Genomic DNA, 23,664 nt, shown 5'->3' on the forward strand with positions numbered 1-23,664 from the left:
ATTTAGCAGACACTCTTATCCAGAGCGACTTACAGGAGCAATTAGGGTGTAGTGCCTTGCTTAAGCTTTGCTTAAGGGCACATTGACAGAGCCTTGGCAGCTCGGTGATTCTAACCAGCAACCTTTCAGTTACTGGCCTGACGCTCTAACCGCTGGGCTACCTGCCATCTACCGTGAATACCTTTACCCGAAGTAAGATATTATACCATGCAGGAATGCAATTCTAGCAAACTCCACATATTATCAGTAGACACAAACCTTCAGACAATACAAATATGTTAAACATGTCTGTACACATATATCTACATATGATCCTGTGCACGAGGTTTTGACAATCAGCAATGGTCGAAAAAAGAACACCTCATGACACAGAATTGGGAAAGTGCAAAGTAATCTTGCTTTACTGGTAAATCTAATCTCCAAACTCTGCCTTTAGATCGAAGGCTACGAAGAAATGTGAGTCATTCAGCCACAATGAAGGCTCATGCTTGGCTTGCTGAATAATACCTTCCAGCAGAGAGACAAGAAAAACCTTTAATCTTTCCGTTTAGTCATAGCAATAATAATAACATTAATTCTGTGCCATTGACAATGTTTGTTATGTTATGACTGCCAAGGCTGTTGAATTATGAAACATACAAATAGTATCCAACATTTAAACAATGTTGATATTCTAATTAGCCTACAACAGTATAGCTCTCTCTTCTGTTATGAGGGTTGTAAATTCAGAGGGCTGCATTGGTGTCTATAAAGCAGCCTGCAAATGTAGGTTATTTTACGCCATAATTTCCAGGTCACCAGTTTCTGTGCTAACGATGATGTGCCTCTTTCAATCTCATCATTTTCAAATCTGTCACCATATATCAGCAACACTCCTAAATTGCTTTGTCACCACGTGCATAACCACTGTACTGTAATGATCCTTTGCATGTGTGTAAGTGTGGGAGTGTGGGTGAGGGGAGGGGTGTCTGTGGGAGGAGTCTGAGATCACTTTTGCATCCAACTCTTGCTGCAGCAGAACAGAGACCTCGCAAGAAAAAGGGTGGCTGGAAAGGCGTATGGAAAATTGCACGATGCGATTCTTGCTCATGAACCCCATTGCAAGGCAGTGTTTATATTGAAACATATCATTTACCAAATGTAGTATATGCGGATTCTTCATATTGTGTTGTTGTTGGGACATTCAAATATGTTATGTTGAGGAAAGAGGGGAGTTGTCCAGATCTGTTTGGCACTTTTAACCAGTTCAACGTCGCCTTGATCGCTGTGAAACCTCAAGTGCATTTTGAGACCCTGGAAATCTCTGAAACGCATGTAGCCCTCCCTGCTTCACGCATTTGACGGTCTTTGCCGAAGAGATTTGTAGGCAAGGATACTTTGTGGTGTCGCGAGGTGTATAGGTTTCCGTCATCTATTCCTAAAGAATCATGTCATCTCATACGAGAGTCAAGAAGGACAAGGAGATTATTGGAGATTACGAGACTCAAGTGAAAGGTTGGTATTTCCTAATCTAATTGCTTGTGTTTTGATGGTCTTCATTCAAAATGTTTGAAAATCGACCTAGAACCATGAAAAACTGCAAAGCTCTCATTTAAAACCCCCAAAGTAGGCTACGATTATGTCAGATCGTGATATGCATGTTCAAATACTTTTTTACCTGGCCAAAGTATTATATTGCCTGCAAAAAATAGGAAGTAAGAATTTTCTATGCACTGCAAAAATGAACGTGGACCAGAATGACGTGCTCTCGCTACTATTTATTGTTTCTGCTGCGAGGAATCACCATATTCAGAGAATGATTTAGATTTATTTGCAGATAATCGTTTTTAAACAACACAAAAAACAGTAACAGTATGCAAATCAGGGAGCCAAATGAACTGCTCTTTATGTGATTCACCAAAAAGATCCGTTCTTTCGCGAACGACCCATCGCTAGAGTAGACACTTGCATAACTTGTAATTCGAGAGTGGATAGCATTAATGGCACCAACAGCATGTTTTTAGTTTATCTTGAACAGAGGCATTTCTTATTCGAATATTTTGGGCCGTTTTTTGTGAATATATATGGTCAGGAGGTCTCAGTAGCCAAATAAACATACATTTCCAACAGATAACTCTTATTCAACATAATTTGGGTAAAATCTCCGCACAATGCACTTTACGTGAGTAGGTCTACTGATGTATGGATACTTCAGACATTCCGACAGCATAGTGAAAATGCATAACACCACACTATGCAGCATTAACATGTTAAACAATATGTGACGAAAGTTATTGTGAATGTATCCTTAACAAGGGAAATATTATAACGTGTGTGAGAGAGGTTAAGGACAGCAGCACGGCTCATTCAGATAGCTAGTCTCTCAAACCAAGGCCAGGTTGTCTTCATTGTAGAGAATGTGATACATTGAGATAGGCAGCCAAATTCTGATATATTTTTCACTAACTGGTATTTTGACCAATCAGACCAGGTTGATAGGAGCGGATGTGATTGCTGCGTTCATAACCAAGCTGGACGGTGGTAATTACCAGCTGTGACGTCGTAAATACCAGTTGGATGCATTCGAGTGCTTTTAACTCGTTGATAAACGCCAATTGTCAACTAGCCCCGTCAACCATAAACTAAAAGTACAGCTGTGATGTTTATAAACAAATTAAGGTGTTCAAAAACCATATTAGTAGATTGCGTTTTATAAATAATGTTTTACATTTAACTGCCAAAAACGCTGCAATCGAGGTCATTTCCGAAGAAGGTGACGTCAGAGGTCAGCATGTGGGAGAAGAAGCTGATGGGTTTCCCGCTAGTAATTACAGATGGGTTTCCCGCTAGTAATTACGAGTTCAAGTTCAAGTTGATTTTTCCGAGGTGTATGTGGTAAATCTCACCTTCCCACTTGGTTATGAAGACCGTATTAGTGTCTCAGAGACTTAAGGTCATGCCCTCTGACCAATGCAGTGGATCATCATGATGATGCATCACCACCTTTTCTCTTTAGGGTAATTTCAGTAGGATAATTCATCTAATAATGAGGTTGTTCCATATGATTTCAATCACTTTCTGACCCCTTTTGATTTAATCAAAACCTTCCATACCTGTTGGCCCAAGGTCGAAATGATCAGAAAGTGACTTTTTGGACCTGAATGCCAAAACATTCAGGAGATAGAGATGCTCTTTATTTAAAGTTTATTAACAGGGTTATCAAAATATTCTCATATCTTGGGATTTTTTATTTTTATTTTTTTACCGTTATTAACGTCAATTATCTAAAAAAAGGTTTGTGTTGTGCCTGTCATCGGTTGAGACACAGCATGCTCTAGAATACAGGGTGGGTGTCATTTCAATTATATAAATATAATTCATAGAATGGACCTCTCTCTTCAGACAACTGTGTTTTAGCTGGTACACCATTTAAATATAAATTCAATTGAACATTTAATTCCCAATTACTATCAGAAACATGGCCACTCATTTGCCAAGATAATCCATCCACCTGACAGGTGTGGTATATCAAGAAGCTGATTAAACAGAACGATGATTACACAGGTGCACCTTGTGCTGGGGACAATAAAAGGCCACTCCAAAATGTGCAGTTTTGTCACACAGCACAATGCCATCGATGTCTTAAGTTTTGAAGGAGCATGCAATTGGCATCCTGACTGCAGGAATGTCCACCTGAGCTTTTGCCAGATGTTGGATGTTAATTTCTCTACCATAAGCTGCCTCCAACATGGGTTTTAGAGAATTTGGCAGTATGTCCAACCAGCCTCACAACCACAGACCACGTTTATAGGGTCGTATGGGCAAGCGGTTTGTTGATGTCAATGTTGTGAACAGAGTGCCCCATGGTGGCGGTGGGGTTATGGTATTGGCAGGCATAAGCTATGGACAACAACCCAATTGTATTTTATTGGTCGCAGTTTGAATGCACAGCGATACCGTGACAAGATCCTGAGGCCCATCATCATGCCATTCATCCGCTGCCATCAGCTCATGTTTCAGCATGATAATACACGGGCCCATGTCGCAAGGATCTGTACACAATTCCTGGAAGCTGAAAATGTCCCAGTTCTTCCATCGCCTGCACACTCCAAACATGTCACCCATTGAGCATGTTTGGGATGCTCTGGATCAACATGTATGACAGCGTGTTCCAGTTCCCGCCAATATCCAACAACTTTTGCACAGCCATTGAAGAGGATTGGGGCAACATTCCACAGGCCACAATCAACAACCAGATCAACTCTATGCGAAGGAGATGTGTTGCACTGTATGAGGCAAATGGTGGTCACAGCAGATACTGACCAAAAAACTACAGTATCTGTGACCAACAGATGCATATCTGTATCAACAGTCATGTGAAATACATACATTAGGGCCTAATTTATTTATTTCAATTGACTGATTTCCTTATGAACTGTAATTCAGTAAAATCTTTGAAATTGTTGTATGTTGCTTTTTATACATTTGTTCAGTATAGATTGCTAGGATTTCAATAACTTATGGAGGATTGACAGTTTAATTTATAACAATGGGTTTTCCCGCTTAAAGATGCAATGTGCAGAAATCCCTCCATTTCCTGGTTGCTGAAGTTGAATAGTCAGTATATGTGACAAAACAAGCAAGCACAGTGTAGAGCCTTCAAACATTTTTCTCTGGACCTCGAAGCCAGTTCCAATGCATTTTTTTCATTGTTTCCCTGTAATCAAGGACTGATTTAGACCTGAGATATCAGGTGTGTGCAATTTAATTATCAGGTAGAACAGAAAACTAGCAGGCTCTGGACCGCATAGGGTAAGAGTTCAAAACCTCTGGTGAAGAGAATCATTGTACCATCTAAACGGCTGTGAAATATCTTTTCCATAACTCAAAATATTGTATTTTCAGTTGTTTGAAGCTGGTGTACAAAACCGAAAGTAAAAGATGCAAAAACTACATTTAATAAACGGGAAGCATAAAATTAGCAGAAATAGAATAGATCTACTGCTTCTCAGACTTGCTTTCAATGAGACTATAACTCTATAACTCACATTTCCATGGAAGTTACATATTGCAGCTTTAAGTCAACATTCTGTGTATGTGTGGACCCCCAACTATCTTTGTGGTACCATTTGAAAGTAGACATTTTTTAATTGTATTCACATGTTAGTACATTTATCAGCAAAAACATGATACCCACCCTGTATTCAAGAGTATGCTGTGTCTCAACTGATGGTGGGCACAAGACAAACACCTCAGATTTGGTAAAATGTTTTTTTTCTACAACATATTTGATCATGAAAAATATCTGAGTTTAGATTTTTAGATAATTGACTTTAAACAAACAAAAAATAAAATTGTGTTAAATTTTTTCTTCTCATTTGACGACCCAGTTTGTAAGTTATAAATAATTTGAAAGCGTAACTGTTTATATTTTCCAGTGATGAAGACAGATGTCTCATAAAGGGGCAAGGTATGCAACATGGGTCAATCTTGAGCACCTCTCTCCTGAATATTTTGGCGTTTAGGTCCAAAAAGTCACTTTCTGACCACTTCTACCATGGGCAAACATATATGGAAAGTTCGTTCAAATCAAAAGGGGTAGAGTCAGAAAGTGATTGAAGTCATATGGAACGACTCAATGTCCATCTTTTCAAATGCTATTTGTCACATGCGCTGAATACAGGTGTAGTAGACCTTACAGTAAAATGCTTACTTACAAGACCTTAACCAACAATGCAGTTTTAAGAAAAATAAGTGTTAAGTAAAAAAATGGAGAATTAAAAGTAACAAATAGACAGCAGCAGTAAAATAACAATAGCGAGGCTATATGCAGGGGGTACAGAGTCAATGTGTGGGGGCACCGGTTAGTCGAGGTAATATGTACATGGAGGTAGAGTTAAGGTGAGTATGCATAGATAATAATAGAGAGTAGCAGCAGCGTAAAAGAGGGTTCTGGGTAGCCCGTTGATTAGCTGTTATAGAGTCTTATGGCTTGGGGATAGAAGCTGTTAAGAAGCCTTTTGGACCTAGACTTGGTGCTCCGGTACCCCATGCTGTGTGGTAGCATAGAGAACAGTCCATGACTATGGTGTCTGGAGTCTTTGACCATTTTTACGGCCTTGCTCTGACACCGCCTGGTATAGAGATCCTGGATGGCAGGAAGCTTGGCCCCAGTGATGTACTGGGCCGTACGCACTACCCCCTGTAGTGCCTTATGGTCGGAGGCCGAGCAATTGCCATACCAGGCAGTGATGTAACCAATCAGGATGCTCTCGATGGTGCAACTGTTGAAACTTTTGAGGATCTGAGGACCCATACCAAATCTTTTCAGTCTCCTGAGTGGGAATAGGCTTTGTCGTGCCCTCTTCACGACTGTTTTAGTGTGTTTGGACCATGTTAGTTTGTTGGTGATGTGGACACCAAGGAACTTGATGCGCTCAATCTGCTCCACTACAGCCCCGTAGATTAGAATGGGGGTGTGCTCGGTCCTCCTTTTCCTGTAGTCCACAATCATCTCCTTTGTCTTGTTCACATTGAGGGAGAGATGGTTGTCCTGGCACCACATGGCCAGGTTTCTGACCTCCTCCCTAAAGGCTGTCTCGTTGTTGGTGATCAGGCCTACCACTGTTGTGTCATCGGCAAACTTGATGATGGTGTTGGTGTCGTGCCTGGCCGTGCAGTCATGAGTGAACAGGAAGTACAGGAGGGGACTGAGCATGCACCCCTGAGGGGCTCCAGTGTTGAGGATCAGCGTGGCGGATGTGTTGTTACCTACCCTTACCACCTGGGGGCGGCCCGTCAGGAAGTCCAGGATCCAGTTGCAGATGGAGGTGTTTAGTCCCAGGGTCCTTAGCTTAGTGATGCACTTTGAGAACACTGGTGTTGACCGCAGAGCTGTAGTTAATGAATAGCATTCTCATGTAGGTGTTCCTTATGTCCAGGTGGGAAAGGGCTGTGTGGAGTGCAGTAGAGATAGCATCATCTGTGGATCTGTTTGGGTGGTATGCAAATTGGAGTGGGTCTAGGGTTTCTGGTTAAGGTGTTGATGTGAGCCTTCCAAAGCACTTCATGGCTATGTGAGTGCTATGTGTCGGTAGTAATGTAGGCAGGTTAGCTTAGTGTTCTTGGGCACAGGGACTATGGTGGTATTACAGACTTGGACAGGGAGAGGTTGAAAATGTCAGTGTAGACACTTGCCAGTTGGTCAGCGCATGCTCAGAGTACACGTCCTGGTAATCCATCGGGTCCTGCGGACTTGTGAATGTTGACCTGTTTAAAGTTCTTACTCACATCGGCTGCGGGGAGAGTGTTCACACAGTCGTCTGGAACAGCTGATGCTCTCATGCATGTTTCAGTGTTACTTGCCTCGAAGCGTTGAGAAGAGAGCTTTCGGCGAGATGTCTTGAGGAGACAGTGAAAGAATTAGGGATGTCCTTTTTAATCAATAACGTTGTATAATGTTTGGCCCCGGAGTAAGTTCATTTTACATCATCTTCTTTAATTTTCAGACACTCATAAATAAAAATGTGTTAGTCCTGGAACCATAGAGGGTCTGACTGGGGAATCTCTCTCTCTCTCTCCCAGCAAACAGTTCAGAAACGCCATAAATAATGTATGTTGTCAGCATGAATTATGGAACCATGAAATGGTTTTAGTGTCTCTCTGCTGATGCTAAATACAGTATGTGAATGCATCCCAAATGGCACCCTATTCCCTACATAATGCACTACTTTAGGGTGTCATTTGGGACGTAACCTGTGACTGTAGAAGATGGGACCACCAAAACCCATGGACGAGATTGAGAGAGAACTAGTAAGTGTGTATTAGAGTTCGACCGATTTATGATTTTTCACCGCCGATACCGATTATTGGAGGACCAAAAAATGCAGATACCGATTTATTTGGCAGATTTTCCTGCAACAAATGAACTTACAACCTTGGCACTGCTATAGCCATGCTCTTACCAACCAAGCCGCACCGGACCACATGTAAAATCCTCTACCCTCCAACCTGTTTGTAGAAGAAACAGAAAAGGCAGGCAATATAGCCCTCAAGACAAGTGGCTGATGAATTCCACAACTAAATAGTCTGATACATGCCACAATGGGGCCCCTCTCTGTTAGACATGTTCCTAACAAACAACATCCCACACACTTTTTGTCAGTACACTACCTTGTAGTGTACACTACCTTGTACTGAAGTAAGAAATGCAGTGATCTTTGCTCACAACTCAAGGGTACGATGCTGTGTCAAGCAGATGCCAGACACGTGTATTATCCTACTTAGATTGAAATATTATAACTCATTTTAGACTGTACTTGCAGCAAAGAGCAAACGCTGAAACCCTTTCATCCCCCCTGGAGCAGGCTATGACCATAGTGCATCATGAAGAAGCTGCTCTCACTGCTTTTTAATGAGAAATGGAGCTACACGCTGCGGCATGTTGCTGTCGTCTGCGGAAGTCTTGGTTGGCTCTGTGTGTGTGTGCGCGTGTGTGCACGTGCATGCATGTGTGTCTATGCCTGCGTTCATACATGTCTGTGTACGTGCGGGTGCGTTCACGGCAGTGCGTGTTGACTGCGATAGGGCCATCACAGCTGAGAGGACGTCTCAGTTTCAGGAAAAGCTTTTAAGCTGACAGCTTAAGCTCATTTGCAAGGCTGTCTGGGATTAGTTCAGTTGGGAGTTATAAGGGCTATACTCTGGCATCGGGGTCTAATAGTGCTGAGTAGGTAGCTGACTAAACAACATTTACTATGGTGCAGTCAGCCAGCAGCCCTTTATTGCTGTCTATTTCCAGACCTGCAGCAGATTTCTGGACATAGATTCTTTCTTGGTTGCCTGGTCTCAGATCTGTTTGTGCCGTCTTGCCAACTCCTTCGGTCAGTGGCACGGCTCCAACATTGACCGTATGAGTTGGAGAGACTGATCTGGAACCAGGCTACTTTCTTGGGAGAATTTGACTTGAACATACAACAGGGCGGCGCACAATTGGCCCGGCGTCGTCCGGGTTAGGGGAGGGTTTGGCCGAGGTGGACCATCATTGTAAATAAGAATTTGTTCTTAACCGACGTGCCTAGTTAAATAAAGGTTAACATAAAAAATTAAAAAATTGTGGTGGGGAGTCGACTCCAAAATAATCAATTCCTCGACTCCTTGCCTGTCGACTCCCATTTCTGGGTGTCAAGCATCAGTATTTTTGCAATTGAGAAAGCTAGTTGCCGTAGGCTACTTCCGAGAATACTAACTCTCGCAACTTTTACAGCAAAGAGAGCGCTAGCGAGGGAGGGGGGGGGTGGGGGCACAGCCAGGCATCGGTAGGCATGTCGGCTACCAGGCAGGCAGGCAGTCAGAACCGTGCATTGGTAATCAAAATATGTATAGGCTATTGCAATGCTGTATCTCTCAATTTCTTGGCTTGCAATGTTTTGCACAAGTTCACTAAAGTACAGGCTATCAATGAACTTTTTGGAAATGGTAAGGTTCCCTTTATCATCCATAAACACATGTCAAATGCAGTTCAGCAGCTCAAATCAGCAGGATGGGGGCATTGTTATTAGGAGGGATGTCTACCATGGATCGCTAAAATTATGATCACACTTCATCAATTTAAATATTAATGGGGACACCTATACTTTTGGCAGCCAAGCTCGAGTTGTCAGTGTATGGCCTATTATTATCATTTTGACATGACTGTGAGTGCGCAGCATCATCCCATGGGATGTGTCAAGGCTGCGCACAGCAGAAATATCACTGAAAAATTCTAGATCACCTTCTATATTCAAACAAAATTAGGCCTTCTGTAGGCTAAGTCGATGAGGAAATGGGCAGCATCATGCTCATGTCAGTCCTCTAAAACGCAAATGTAGTCTTCCTAGTAGGAGACTGCAATAATGAGGTGGTGTGTACGTATCCGTTTCAGCGTGTTTTAGTCGTCGAGCAAGAGTCGTGCACCAAAAACCCTGGAGTCGTGCACCACTACTTGAACAGAGTGTTGAAGGACCAACCAACTTTCCGTAACCATGACGAAGAGTCAATGCTGTTAAACCTATAATAACTGCGTTGACAGGTTGTGACCGATGACATCATTATTTACCTTGTCATGACACTGGCTGTGGTGTGTGTGGTATGTTGTCCAACCGCCCATTAACCTAGTCACTTCCTATGAAGGACGTGTCAACTATTGGTATGTGTCAGAATGAACCGAAACTAACCTCCATTAATGGTGTCATGTGTGAAAAATGTTAATGAAGAAGAATTCACAAGTCTCACCTTTATACTCCTGCCCATGATCCTTTACACAGACAATCAAATGTACTCATGAAATGATCAAAACGTGTTAAAATGTCTTTAGTCCTTGAAGCATCTTGGCGAGTTTATGACTGTAAATTTATTAGAATAATATTACCAATCATTTATTTCCAGATGGATATTTTTATTAACCTTTTATTTAACTAGGCAAGTCAAATTCTTATTTACAATGATGGCCTACCCCGACGACGCTGGGCCAATTATGCGCCGCTCTATGGGACTCCCAATCACAGCCGGATGTGATACTGCCTAGGATTCAAACCAGGGACCGTAGTGACGCCTCTTGCACTGAGATGCAGTGCCTTAGACTGCTGTGCCACTCGGGAGCCCTAATATACAGTATAGTACAATACAGTGTGATTTATCCAGCAGGTAAAGAGGTCAGACTGGAATAGACCACAGTTCTTTGTTCTGTGCATAGCTACTGATGTCTTTGTATGAGCGTATGTATGGTTGACACTGTGCACGAATGTTTATTGAATTACTCAGCCTGTTTTCATATTCATGTCCAATAGTAGCTGGCTATACTAGCCAGACTTGAGAAAACAGTTTCTGATGTGTTTGAAGTGGAACCCAGCTGCAATCTGTTAACTGACCTTGGTTTGCATCCATACACATATTTCCATGCGTTTGAAAGAATCTCAGTGGATCAGCTCGACTACAACTCAGTCACAGGCCATTTAACAAACCTCTAGATGCACTGCAGCAAGGCACTGCTGTTCACCCTCATCTACCCCTTCTACCCCCCATTCCTTCTCAACTGGAAAGTAAAACCCACTGAATGAGGTTTGATTGACCTGGATCATGGACCATTTTCCCTCCCTCTGTCATTAGACTCATTTGGAGTCTGTCCATTTAGGTCTTATGCTTAAATGCTTCATTTGGTTTGATCTAATTTGATGCATAAACAATTATTAGCCAGATAGTGATAATTGTGTGCAAAAAAAACAAAACAAGTTAGACAGACCCACAGGCCTTAAAATGGACCAGCCCATCTGGCATTTGTCTGAAATGCCAGATGTCTAGTCCGTCCCTGTGTGGCATTGAAGTATGGTACGCAATGTGTCAGTAAGTGAAGGTATGCTAGCCTATTATTTACAGTAGTCACAGAGGAAGACATTATTGCAGTTTAATTTCATCTGATCAGTCTAGGAGAAGAAGCATGAGAAGGTGTGTGTGTGTGTAGCTTGTGTTCCTCCTCTCTTGTCTCCACCGTAAAATACATTTATTGCAGTAGATCTGCATTCCATGACTGTCTGGGTTGGTTGACGCCCCTCTGCTAATCAGTATTCATCATGAAGAAAAAATGCTTTGACCTTTCACTGTCATGCGATCATGACAGTGTAAGCAATAATGTAGCCTGATTCCTAGATCTGTTTTTTTTGTCTGTCTTGTAAACACCTGTGGTGTTTGGCGTGACAATTGCCATAGAAGTTGGCAAGACTGCACAAAGCGATCTAGGACCAGGCTAGTAATAATGCCCCAACCCCCCTCACCCCATGTTCCACCCACCCTGTGTGATATCCTTTCACCCCTCTCCCTTTTCTCTCTCCACTTCTGCATTTGTCTTCTATGGTAATAACAACAACGCTTATTGCAAAAATCAGCTACAGATTTAAGGCAGAATTGTGTGTCGAGACACATCTAGACATAGGAAATCGATGTGAGGTGATTGTTATGGCCATCATAGCTGAGCCGAGTCTGTCTGTCGCCACCCGGTCGACCTCTATCTCTGTCCGTCTCTGCCCCTGTCACTGGCTGGATGCTGATGCCCTCATTAAAGCCATTTGTTTCCACAGAGTGAGAGACATTGGAGGATTACAGCGAGACATAGAGATGCATTTGTGAATTCAACCAAAGGGTATGTAAAGACATGCCATAGCAATTACGGCTCACCCGAGACGAGCGTTCACAGGAAACTGCCTTGCTTTGTGCCAACTGATGTCGGGAGTGTGCGCCTGTGTAAGGTGGCATGTGACCAGCCACGCGTGGATAACAGCAGAGAGAGAGAGAGACAAGCCCAGAGACAGTGCCCCCCCCCCCCCCCCCTGTCCAGAATCAGGGAACATCCCGCAAGAGGGGAGGGAGAGGTGCATTATTATTATTATTATTATTATTATTATTATAACAGTCCCCGCTCTAAATGCATCTGCTACCTACCTAATGGACAGTGTTACAGAGGGGAATAAAACACTGAACTGACTGAATATAGGTGTCTGCTATTACAGTAATAGATATATTTATAGAGACACTGGTTATGGCCATTGTGATAGAAATGACCTCCTAATTGGGAAAATGCCTCGGTATATGTTAGGACATTTTCACCATAGCACCCCTGCTGCGGTAGCACCTGCATTGCGTAAAAGAATACCTGTAACTATATCCACACAAATCCCAACTGCGTGTGTCTATGTGGCTTTGTGTGTGGGATGTGAAACAACAACTGTACATATCCATGAACTTAGCACAAAGCAGGATCAGTGAGTTAGCCAGCTAACTTTGATAAGCAACCAGAAATAACTATTGATTTTATGCTTCATTAAAAAAAAGCTAAACAAAAGGGAATTTCACACTAAAATGGTTTGTTGCGTTTCTTTTCGGAACTCTGGTGCATTTACCCCTTAGTTCGGTTTGTTCTATCTGCACTAAACAAATCACTGTGGTTCCCTCAAAAAGCGTGGTCTCTGTCTGACTTAAATTCTTTTCATGGTGCTGTTCGCTGCCAGTGAGAATGCAGTCTGGACCAAACAGGCAAATAACCAGAGTTGCACATTATTATTGGTTGTTTGACTGTGAACATTTGATCATTCTGTGACTAGCAGCACATTTAGCGTTTAGCGGGTAGTGTTGCTCTGCCTTGCATGCTACCTCAGTGACGCCCCATGCGAGTCTCAGGCTCAGCTGGCTCCGGTTGACAGCACCCGGTTAGGGCCCCCAACCAAGGTTATGGGAAAATTTAGGGTAGACTGGGCTCTCAAACCCTGGCAGGCAGCCAGTCTAGGAGATGGACAAATCCAATTACAAAGCCACACGTCCTCAAAGGCTGACCAAGCAGATACAGGAGTCCCATCTCCCAAATGTCTGGAATGGCGGATGAAGGCGGCAACTGATAACTGGCGAAATTGTATGCACTCACTACTGTAAATGTCTCTTGTGCGGTCTTGCTAAAATGTGAATTTATGAGTGCATCCTATGCAGATTAGGGGAGATGGGGACTATACCAGGGATATAGGCTACTGAATATAGCCTATTCACATCGCAGTCAGAGGCTATTGCACAGTTTCCTCAAACATGTTGGAAGACCAAAGAGAAGGTAATATGTGACTCCTTTCAGGAAACTACACATATGTCGCGCGTCACTACTTAACAGGCGAGGCATTTCAACGTAAACATTTTTTTGAATCTAAATGCATTTTTGGGGGGCAGAAATGCCTTCTGGAACATGTGAACATTCATGTGCCTTAATTTAAAAAAACGTGTATATTATCTGTAAATACAAATGAAAGTGTTAAATTACGAGCCTAGTTGGTTTAGCCTTGGAAAAAGATAGGAACCTTCCCGCTAGCCATGATTGACTGTGATAATTGATGGGCTGGACATGCCAAGAGATGAGTTTGGATTGGTCTGCCATGTAGCATGCTTCTGTCTATAACATAAGCTGCTCAGTATGTGTAGGTCATGCTTTCTAACGTGGCTTTTTTAACAATATCATGAACTGCATGATATGAAGTGCATGATATGAAGTGTTGCTAATGCTCTTGACTTTCTGGAGACCTGAGTTTTGAAATCAGTGGAATGCCCGGTGGAAGCAGAGTATGATTTCTAAGGAGATGGAGAAAATTCAGCCTTTTACAAATATGCAGATGGATATGCAGATGGCTGTTGTATAAAACAGCTGTCTCCGGATTACATCTTCAAACTAAGAGCAACCATGGTATCTGTGCCAGAGAGGGAGAAGCACTCATCCATGTATACGGACGGGTAAGAGAATATAGCCAACAACATTTTCAGATGTTATAAGTTTCTAATTTTGTTAGTCGTTTTTCATTGCAAGTTAAAGCATACTGCTAGCTAGCTAAAGTTAGCTGGCTGTGTAGTAATATTATTAGTATCTTAGAGCCATTTGCACTGCTAGTATTATAGCCTAAAGTTAACTAGCTAACTAACATTGAACCTAGTTGGTTAGCTTTAGCTACCTGCAGATTCAGGCAGGGTAGTAACGTTATGAGTTTGGATTATGGTTCATTGTTTAGCTAGCTACATATCTAAACAAAATACTATGCCAGTAACCATTTCACTGTACCGTTTACACCTTCTCTATCCTGTGCATGTGACAAATGCACTTTGATTTTATTTGATATAGTGTGTGTGTTTACCAGAGACTGTAATGTGAAGAACAACATGACCTGCACTAAAGTCAAATTGGGATATAACTTTAGCCCAACGAGACAGTGTCTAAGTTCTAAATTTCTCCGGTAGAATGCCCTGCTTTTATTTTGTCACACTCACAACCATCAGCTGTTTTCTGTAATTAGCTCACCTTTAACTTGTAAATAAGGATCTTGTTGAGAGTTTATTTTCTTGTAATAATGAATACAAATTAGCTAAAGTTAAGACATTGTCAGCTATATGACATGGTCATTATTTGAACTGGCTAGCCAGCTAACTTAATGTTAGCTAGCTAATAAGCTAGAATCTAACCAAAACATTGTTTAGAAAGTTGCTCGGTTTGCTAGATTTAATTTTTTTTAAATGGATGGGTTTGTTAGTGTTAAAATACATAAGTTATGCTATTTTGGACCACTGGGCTGCTGTGTTTTTGTGTTTTATAGTTTTTCACAAAGACAAGTTTGATGTTGGACAACAATAGAATGTTCATGATGTCATTGCGACAAGTTTTACAGACATGTCGATAGACGTAGTATAACCAGCGTTTAGTCTTGAAATCTTTGGTTGTTTAGTACTCTACCGTACTCACTCTGTTTAGCACATGGCTTCACTTGAATCCTTAAATAGATGGATGGAATCCTTAAAGAGGGTGTGAATGATTCTGAATGTGTGTAGACAAATAAGAGCTCTCCAGTAGGTGTACCAAAACATTCAGGGGCCATTTTCTCAAAAGTTGATCAACTTTCAAAGCAGGGCCTCCCGGGTGGTGCAGAGATTCTGGGTTCGAGCCCAGGCTCTGTCGCAGCCGGCCACTACCAGGAGGCCCATGTGGCGGAGCACAATTGGCCCAGCGTCGTCCGGGTTGGGGAGGGTTTGGCCCGGCAGGGAGATCCTTGTCTCATCGCGCACTAGCGACTCCTGTGGCAGGCCCGGGCGCAGCACATGCTGACCAGGTTGCCAGGTGCACGGTGTTTCCTCCAACACATTGGTGCGGCTGGCTTCCGGGTTGGATGTGCATTGTGTCAAGAAGCAGTGCAGCTTGGTTGGGTTGTGTTTCGGAGGACGCATGGCTCTCGACCTTCGCCTGTCCCGAGTCTGTACGGGAGTTGCAGCGATGAGACAAGACTGTAACTACTACCAATTGGATCCCACGAAATTGGGGGTAAAAAACTTTTTTTTGTTCCTCAACTGCTATACGATTTTCTAGCTCTGAGTCTCTACTTTCATCCAATGTAAAAAGAAAAAAAAAGAAAAAGAAAAACACCATTTAAAATTTTGCTGCATAAATAAGACTGAATCGAGCCAGTCTGACACATATGAACATTGGGACACACAAGCTTCATGATAATAATAAATTGATTTATCCTTAGTGTTATTGTCCAATAAACAAATAACTTGCATGGACACGTGGTTTTTGTTTAGGAATTTTGGTTCGTTTGACATTTGACAATGTGAAACCAACTAAACCAAATGAAAAAATACAATGTAACAAATAGTCTAACTCAAACTATAGCTCAAAATGATGTTTGAAAACGACATTCAATGTAGGCGGCAGGGTAGCCTAGTTGTTAGTGTTGGACTAGTAACCAGAAGGTTGCAAGTTCAAACCCCCGAGCTGACAAGGTACAAATCTGTCGTTCTGCCCCTGAACAGGCAGTTAACCCACTGTTCCTAGGCCGTCATTGAAAATAAGAATTTGTTCTTAACTGACTTGCCTGGTTAAATAAAGGTAAAAAAAAATAAAAATCAATTAGACCATGCCCATTTCAAGCTTCTCTTTCTACAAAATAAAATGTTTTATCAGAATATTTTAGAAAAGTGAGGTGGCTCACTCCATAATCCTGATTTTTGTTATACCCCTCTGAGGCTTTCTTTTTTTGTTTTTCATATTTCGCTGTGGTTTTAAACCGGTTTCTGGGGGTAATTCATAGTTGGGTCCAGAGCTGTAGCCACTGAGCTTTTATTGAGGATAACAAACACCTGGCCCAGCATTCAACAGCAGATGGGTTAATTGACATCTCACTGACTGTGCTATGGGCTCTGGAACATCTGAGTCATTTTGGCAAAATACATTAGCTACCAATTTAAAATAAAAAAAAAACTCTTAAACTACAGTGATGCCTGACTAAACTAAACAGAGTATATGTTTAATTCTAAGATGGAAACATCGAGCCATACATGCTTATGACAAGTAATTTGTACAACACATAATACATTATACCTACAGGCTTGAAGTAAAGTCAATGTTACCAAAATATAGCTATTTATTCACCTTTCCTACAAGACTGCAGCTTTTAGAGCATAGTTGTAGATCAGTGGAGGCTCCTCAGAGAACAAAGGGGAGGTCCATCCTCAGTGAATTTCATAAAAATAGTTCAACAATAAAGTTATCCTTTTTGGACAAAAGTATACTAAATATATTCATGCCACCAAATAATTGATTAAAACACACTTTTGCAATGAAGGTCTACAGTAGCCTCAACAGCATTCTGTAGGGTAGCACCACGGTGTAGCCGGAGGACAGCTGGTTTCCGTCCTTCTCTGGGTACATTGACTTCAATACAAAACCAAGGAGGCTCATGGTTCTCACACCATTCCATAGACTTACATTTACATTACATTTAAGTCATTTAGCAGACGCTCTTATCCAGAGCGACTTACAAATTGGTGCGTTCACCTTAAGACATCCAGTGGAACAGCCACTTTACAATAGTGCATCTAAATCTTTTAAGGGGGGTGGGTGAGAAGGATTACTTTATCCTATCCTAGGTATTCCTGAAAGAGGTGGGGTTTCAGGTGTCTCCGGAAGGTGGTGATTGACTCCGCTGTCCTGGCATCGTGAGGGAGTTTGTTCCACCATTGGGGGGCCAGAGCAGCGAACAGTTTTGACTGGGCTGCGCGGGAACTGTACTTCCTCAGTGGTAGGGAGGCGAGCAGGCCAGAGGTGGATGAACGCAGTGCCCTTGTTTGGGTGTAGGGCCTGATCAGAGCCTGGAGGTACTGAGGTGCCGTTCCCCTCACAGCTCCGTAGGCAAGCACCATGGTCTTGTAGCGGATGCGAGCTTCAACTGGAAGCCAGTGGAGAGAGCGGAGGAGCGGGGTGACGTGAGAGAACTTGGGAAGGTTGAACACCAGACGGGCTGCGGCGTTCTGGATGAGTTGTAGGGGTTTAATGGCACAGGCAGGGAGCCCAGCCAACAGCGAGTTGCAGTAATCCAGACGGGAGATGACAAGTGCCTGGATTAGGACCTGCGCTGCTTCCTGTGTGAGGCAGGGTCGTACTCTGCGGATGTTGTAGAGCATGAACCTACAAGAACGGGCCACCGCTTAAACAGTAATTATAACAACTTCCGGAGGTGCAACCTGTGCATCGATTCTGTATGGGTTTCAAGGGCCGGCCTGTAACTCTGTAGAGGCCTGCAGCATCCAGAGAACCGTGCACAAACTGCACATAGAGTACCATCCTTCCATAGCCTTCACTGATCCATAAATAACTAGAGCTAGGGCTCTAGGAAGAGAAGGCAAACATCATGAGGCTATTATCTTGATCACATTATAATATCAAACAGTCATTTTGATCCTCTCATAGAGTGAATTCTAAATGGCAGCCTACTTATATGCGCCTTGGTCAAAAGTGTCGCGCTATGTGGGCCATCCCCTGCCAACGGGAGCGTAAAATATTTTTGTTATCTCAGATTGTTCTCGCAATTATTACATAGATACCCCATTGAGAGGAATGATGTTTGAAATGCTTTTTGGGCATTTCCACGATAACAGAATTACGCTTTTACTCTCTTTTTACACTTTTTAAATTGTATGCCAAACAAAAAACATTTCAAAGTTTAGCAAACCATACAACTCTATGTACAAGGACTACTTTTAACATTTCCACTGACATTTTTTACAAAAACTAATTTAGTAGAACAGTGCAGATGCTAACTTTGGTAACGGAATTATGGTAAATTATGGTTTTCCCAAAACTTAAATATCGGCTCCATTTCTTGTTCACAAACTACAGTTTTGGCAAGTCGGTTAGGACATCCACTTTGTGCATGACACAAGTAATTTTTCCAACAATTGTTTACAGACAGATTATTTCACTTATAATTCACTGTATCACAATTCCAGTGGGTCAGAAGTTTACATACACTAAGTTGACTGTGCCTTTTTAAACAGCTTGGAAAATTCCTGAAAATGATGCCATGGCTTTAGAAGCTTCTAATAGGCTAATTGACATCATTTGAGTCAATTGGAGGTATACCTGGATGGATGGATGGATGTATTTCAAGGCCTACCTTCAAACTCAGTGCCTCTTTGCTTGACATAATGGGAAAATCAAAATAAATCAGCCATGACCTCAGAAAAAAAATTGTAGACCTCCACAAGTTGGTTCATCCTTGGGAGCAATTTCCAAATGCCTGAAGGTGCCACGTTAATCTGTACAAACAATAGTATGCAAGTATAAAAACCATGGGACCACGCAGCCAGACGCCCTGTCTCGTAGTGATGAACGTACTTTGGTGCGAAAAGTGCCAAATCAATCCCAGAACAACAGCAAAGGACCTTGTGAAGATTCTGGAGGAAACGGGTACAAAAGTATTTATATACACAGTAAAACGAGTCCTATATCGTCATAACCTGAAAGGCCGCTCGGCAAGGAAGAAGCCACTGCTCCTAACCGCCATAAAGAAGCCAGACTACGGTTTGCAACTGCACATGGGGACAAAGATCATACATTTTGGAGAAATTACCTCTGGTCTGATTAATCAAAAATTGAACTGTTTAGCCATAACGACCATTGTTATGTTTGGAGGAAAAAGGGGGAGGCTTGCAAGCCGAAGAACACCACCCCCATGCTTCACGGTTGGGATGGCAGCATCATGTTGTGGGGGTGCTTTGCTGCAGGAGGGACTGGTGCACTTCACAAACTAGATGGCATCATGTGGCAGGAAAATGTAGGTATTTTGAAGCAACATCTCAAGACATCAGTCAGGAAGTTAAAGCTTGGTCGCAAATGGGTCTTCCAAATGGACAATGAGAGAATTTGTGGGCAGAACTGAATAAGTGTGTGCGAGCAAGGGGACCTACAAACCTGACTCCGTTACACCAGCTCTGTCAGGAGGAAAGGGCCACAATTCACCCAACTTATTGTGGGCAGCTTGTGGAAGGCTACCCAAAACGTTTGATCCAAGTTAAACAATTTAAAGGCAATGCTTCCAAATACCAATTGAGGGTATGTAAACTTCTGACCCACTAGGAATGTGATGAAAGAAATTAAAGCTGAAATACATCATTCTTTCTACTATTATTCTGACATTTCAAATTCTTAATATATTGGTGATCCTAACTGACCTAAGACCGGGAATCTTTACTCGGATTAAATGTCAGGAATTGTGAAAAACTGAGTTTAAATGTGTTTGGCTAAGGTGTACGTATATGCATAGTCACTTTAACTATACATTCGTGAACATACTACCTCAATTGACCCGACTAACCAGTTCCCCTGCACATTGGCTAACCAGGCTATCTGCATTGTGTCCCGCCACTTACCACCCGCCAACCCCTTTTAAGCTACTGCTACTCTGTTTATCATATATGCATAGTCACTTTAACCATGTCTACATGTACATACTACCTCAATCAGCCCGACTAACCGGTGCCTGTATGTGGCCTCGCTACTGGGGGGGGGCTGTGATTGGTTTTCAGTGTTAAAAAGAGTCATATCATTAAAAGTACAGAGCACCCTCTGGAAATTTGACGTGTTTGAAGAGTATATTTTTATAAACAATATGCCAAAAAATAAGCAAAATCTAACAGAGTAGTTTTGAGAGATTAATATTTGTAATGTTGAATAAACGTGTGTAATGTGTATTTTATCATTTAGACATACTCCGTATTTGAGAGAACGCTATAGAGTATAATAACACCAAGATGTTGTCTGTACCTGTTCATAAGGTCTTACAGGAAACATGTATAGGTCTAAAAGGGGCCTAAAATGTGATACGAATGTAAAAAGCATATTGAATATCCTTCCTCCCAATACAGATCCAATATGAGAATTGCCAGAACAATCTGAGATTCCAAAAATGTTCCACTCCCACTGGTTTGGAATGCACCCATTGATTACCCTCCATTATTTGATTTTCCACTTAGATGTTCATTTATTATAAATTACCCATAAACTGATAGTTGGATGCGGGAAGTATTACGTTTACATAATAAGAGGAAATCATGTTGTTTGATGCTCTATTTTTACACATGGGGTAGCAAAGCTGGCTGGCAGCAGGACCGTCATTTTCCCCCACTGACCCTCCTTTCAGCAGCACATACAGTTGAAGTCTGAAGTTTACATACACCTTAGCCAAGGCTATTAATTGTTTATTGAGAGACTCAGATTGTGGTCCAAATGGCACCCTATTCCCTATGTGGTGCACTACTTTTGACCAGCGCACTACATAGGGAATAGGGTGCCATTTGAGACGCAACCTCAAAGTTGCCCTTGTCCCAGCCCATTATGCTAATAAACAGAAGGGCTGCTGGGAGGGAACGGAGCACAGAAGTGGAACACAGAAGTGGAACTCTGGGCCAGGCTAGTGGAGTTGCATCCAGGGTTCCTTATCCAGGCAGCCATGGAGACCACGAGGGATACATTTCCAACAAGCCGGCCAAGAAATAGAAGGCACACACTTTTACTAACACACACACACACACTCTTGCTATTTTTGTGCTGCTTTATTCATCAATACAAAAACCCCATTGAGAAGTAAACAAAAGTGCCTTTTATATGCAAGGGGCAGTATAATCTGGTTCATTGATGCGTTTTCTAAAGACTTCCTGTCTGTTTGCTGGGTAGTGCATGATGGGTAAAGGCTGCCAAGCTGGAGACTTGGAGGGGTTCAATCATGATCTCCATATTGCTTAATCACTTGGACTGGTTCTGTTAAGGGAATCAAGAGAAAAGATCAGTTCATCACATTATGGAAATGCCGTGGACCATCTGTTCATCTACAGAATCTAAAATCTCGAATACTGTTGTTTTTTTACATTATTATTTGGATATTTGTATTGTGCTACTAACTGCGCTGTAAGTGAGTCATTGGATTTTACAGAGCTGCATGTGTGTGAGTGAATGTCAGTCTGTGTGTGTGTGTGTGTGTGTTCATGCAGTAGGAGCCTTTAGACGCGAGATGCATGTCTGGCTGATTTAGGCAGACAGGATGGAGAATAGGATGTAGGTCAGGGCAGCCTTCTGAGATCGACACATTGTTCTGCAAGTTTGTCATTTTAAAATGGCACACATTCTTTGAATTACAAGCTTTCGGCGGTTTCGAAACTATGCTCATTTTCGAAGTCAAAGAATGGGCGAAAATTGCAATCATTTTTGGTCAGCATTCTTCAATTATAATCAAAATACCTCTTGAGTGGAATGATGAGTTAATGGCGTATGGCTAAATTTAACCTAAAATAACACGCAATGTAGAACCCTTTGCAGTCTCACATTGCCATTGATTGAAGTGTATCTTTAAGCAGAATATCAAACTAGGGTTGGGCGCTTTTCATATCGTCATACCATCCTTCTTTCATCCCGGGATATACGGTATTACCGGCTTTGTACACAAGGTGTTCCAATAAATGCCCATTGGTCATCTGTTACCAGAATGCTAACAAGGTTAGAACAAGTAATAGCAAATTTCCATGGAGGCTGCTAGCTAAATAAGCTAATGAATGCCAAAGAAAATTAACGAATTGCATAGATAGGCAATCCAGCTCATAAAGTTATATATAGGTAGGAGCTACGGAATGTAATTTTTGGTGAGTTTGGACAAGCGAAAATGAACAAGCGACATTATGCAAATTAACAAAGTTTTGACGCATGCTTGTTAGAAAGAAGAACAGTATTGGCTCTGGAGCAGCATGTGTACACGCTGTGTCTGTGTGGAGTCTGGATTCGCCAGGGCAACAGGCCTACCTGCTCTGTTCAGAGAAGAGGGATGAGAAAACTGTCTGAGAACGCAGAGGAGAAAAAATACTATTAAATTAAAGATATTTGTACAGCTGCCACTAACTCATACGAAGGGCTTTCACTTCTCAAACACGGCAGAAAGCTAACACAATATGATGCCCCGTCACTTTATTAATTCAGCTACTTACTTAGATAACTAGCAAGGTAAACTTAGGGGTCATGGTTAACACACAATTCTGCGTTTTTCACACAGGAAAAAATGTCAACTGCATAAGTGATATCTTGCTGCCTTTTGTTAACACAGATGTAAAATGCTTCTTATTGTAATTTCTGCTCTGCATCAGACACATTTTGTGCTTCAGTTGCACTTTTCCACTCAGATGAGAATTCGCGAACCGTCATTCTATGGGCAGACAACGCTCTAACTGATGTGTAGCTACTTTTCTCTGTGTAGCCAGCCTACTTTTCTCCTGTAAAATGCAATATTAACTTTAAGCAAAACATTAGGAAATGTAGCTGGCTACATTATTTCAATGTTAAACATTAGAAATATAATGGCCATGCATTGTTTTTACAAAAAAAGATCTTGCTTTTTCATTGTAAACTCATTTACTTGTGTGGCTGCCAGCCAAATAGCGTTGCGCTTCTGTTGTCTTCTGATGTAAATTAAGCATTATTTTTCTCCCGAATGTGTTGCACTAATGTATTTTCTGTGAAGGAAAACTATAGTTGCACATCCCTGATTTACTCTATTGAAGCAAAAAAAACACTTGACTTTCAATATAAAACGCGACCCCTGTCAATACACAGCTGGACTCACCTGCTCCCGTTTCTGTTGTTGTGCTATTTGCAAACAAACACCTGACTGGCTCAACTGTTCTGGGGAACTGCGGTAAAGCTTCATAATGTAAAATAATGTGACAGGTGAAATGAAGAACATCATCTGCTTTATCTCCTAACGTATTGCACAAGTTGACTGCAGGTATTTATTTAAGCAGCTAAAAAATATACATTTATTGAAA

The 23,664-nt window shown here is 41.9% G+C and overlaps 1 protein-coding gene across 3 annotated transcripts in view; it reads left to right on the top strand.

Moving 5' to 3' along the window:
* Positions 1-1,001: 1,001 nt before the first annotated feature.
* The window catches only part of LOC115142964 (SLIT-ROBO Rho GTPase-activating protein 3-like), a 68,417-nt gene continuing 45,754 nt past the window's right edge, over positions 1,002-23,664 (top strand). For all 3 annotated transcript variants that reach the window (XM_029682877.2, XM_029682876.2, XM_029682878.2), the window contains exon 1: positions 1,002-1,494. In XM_029682877.2, coding sequence (XP_029538737.1) covers positions 1,428-1,494 — 67 coding nt within the window. In that variant the 5' untranslated portion in view covers positions 1,002-1,427. The remainder of the gene's footprint in view (positions 1,495-23,664) is intronic.

The sequence above is a fragment of the Oncorhynchus nerka genome, linkage group LG15 (genome assembly GCF_034236695.1).
Source record: "Oncorhynchus nerka isolate Pitt River linkage group LG15, Oner_Uvic_2.0, whole genome shotgun sequence".
In the NCBI taxonomy this organism is placed as follows: domain Eukaryota; kingdom Metazoa; phylum Chordata; class Actinopteri; order Salmoniformes; family Salmonidae; genus Oncorhynchus; species Oncorhynchus nerka.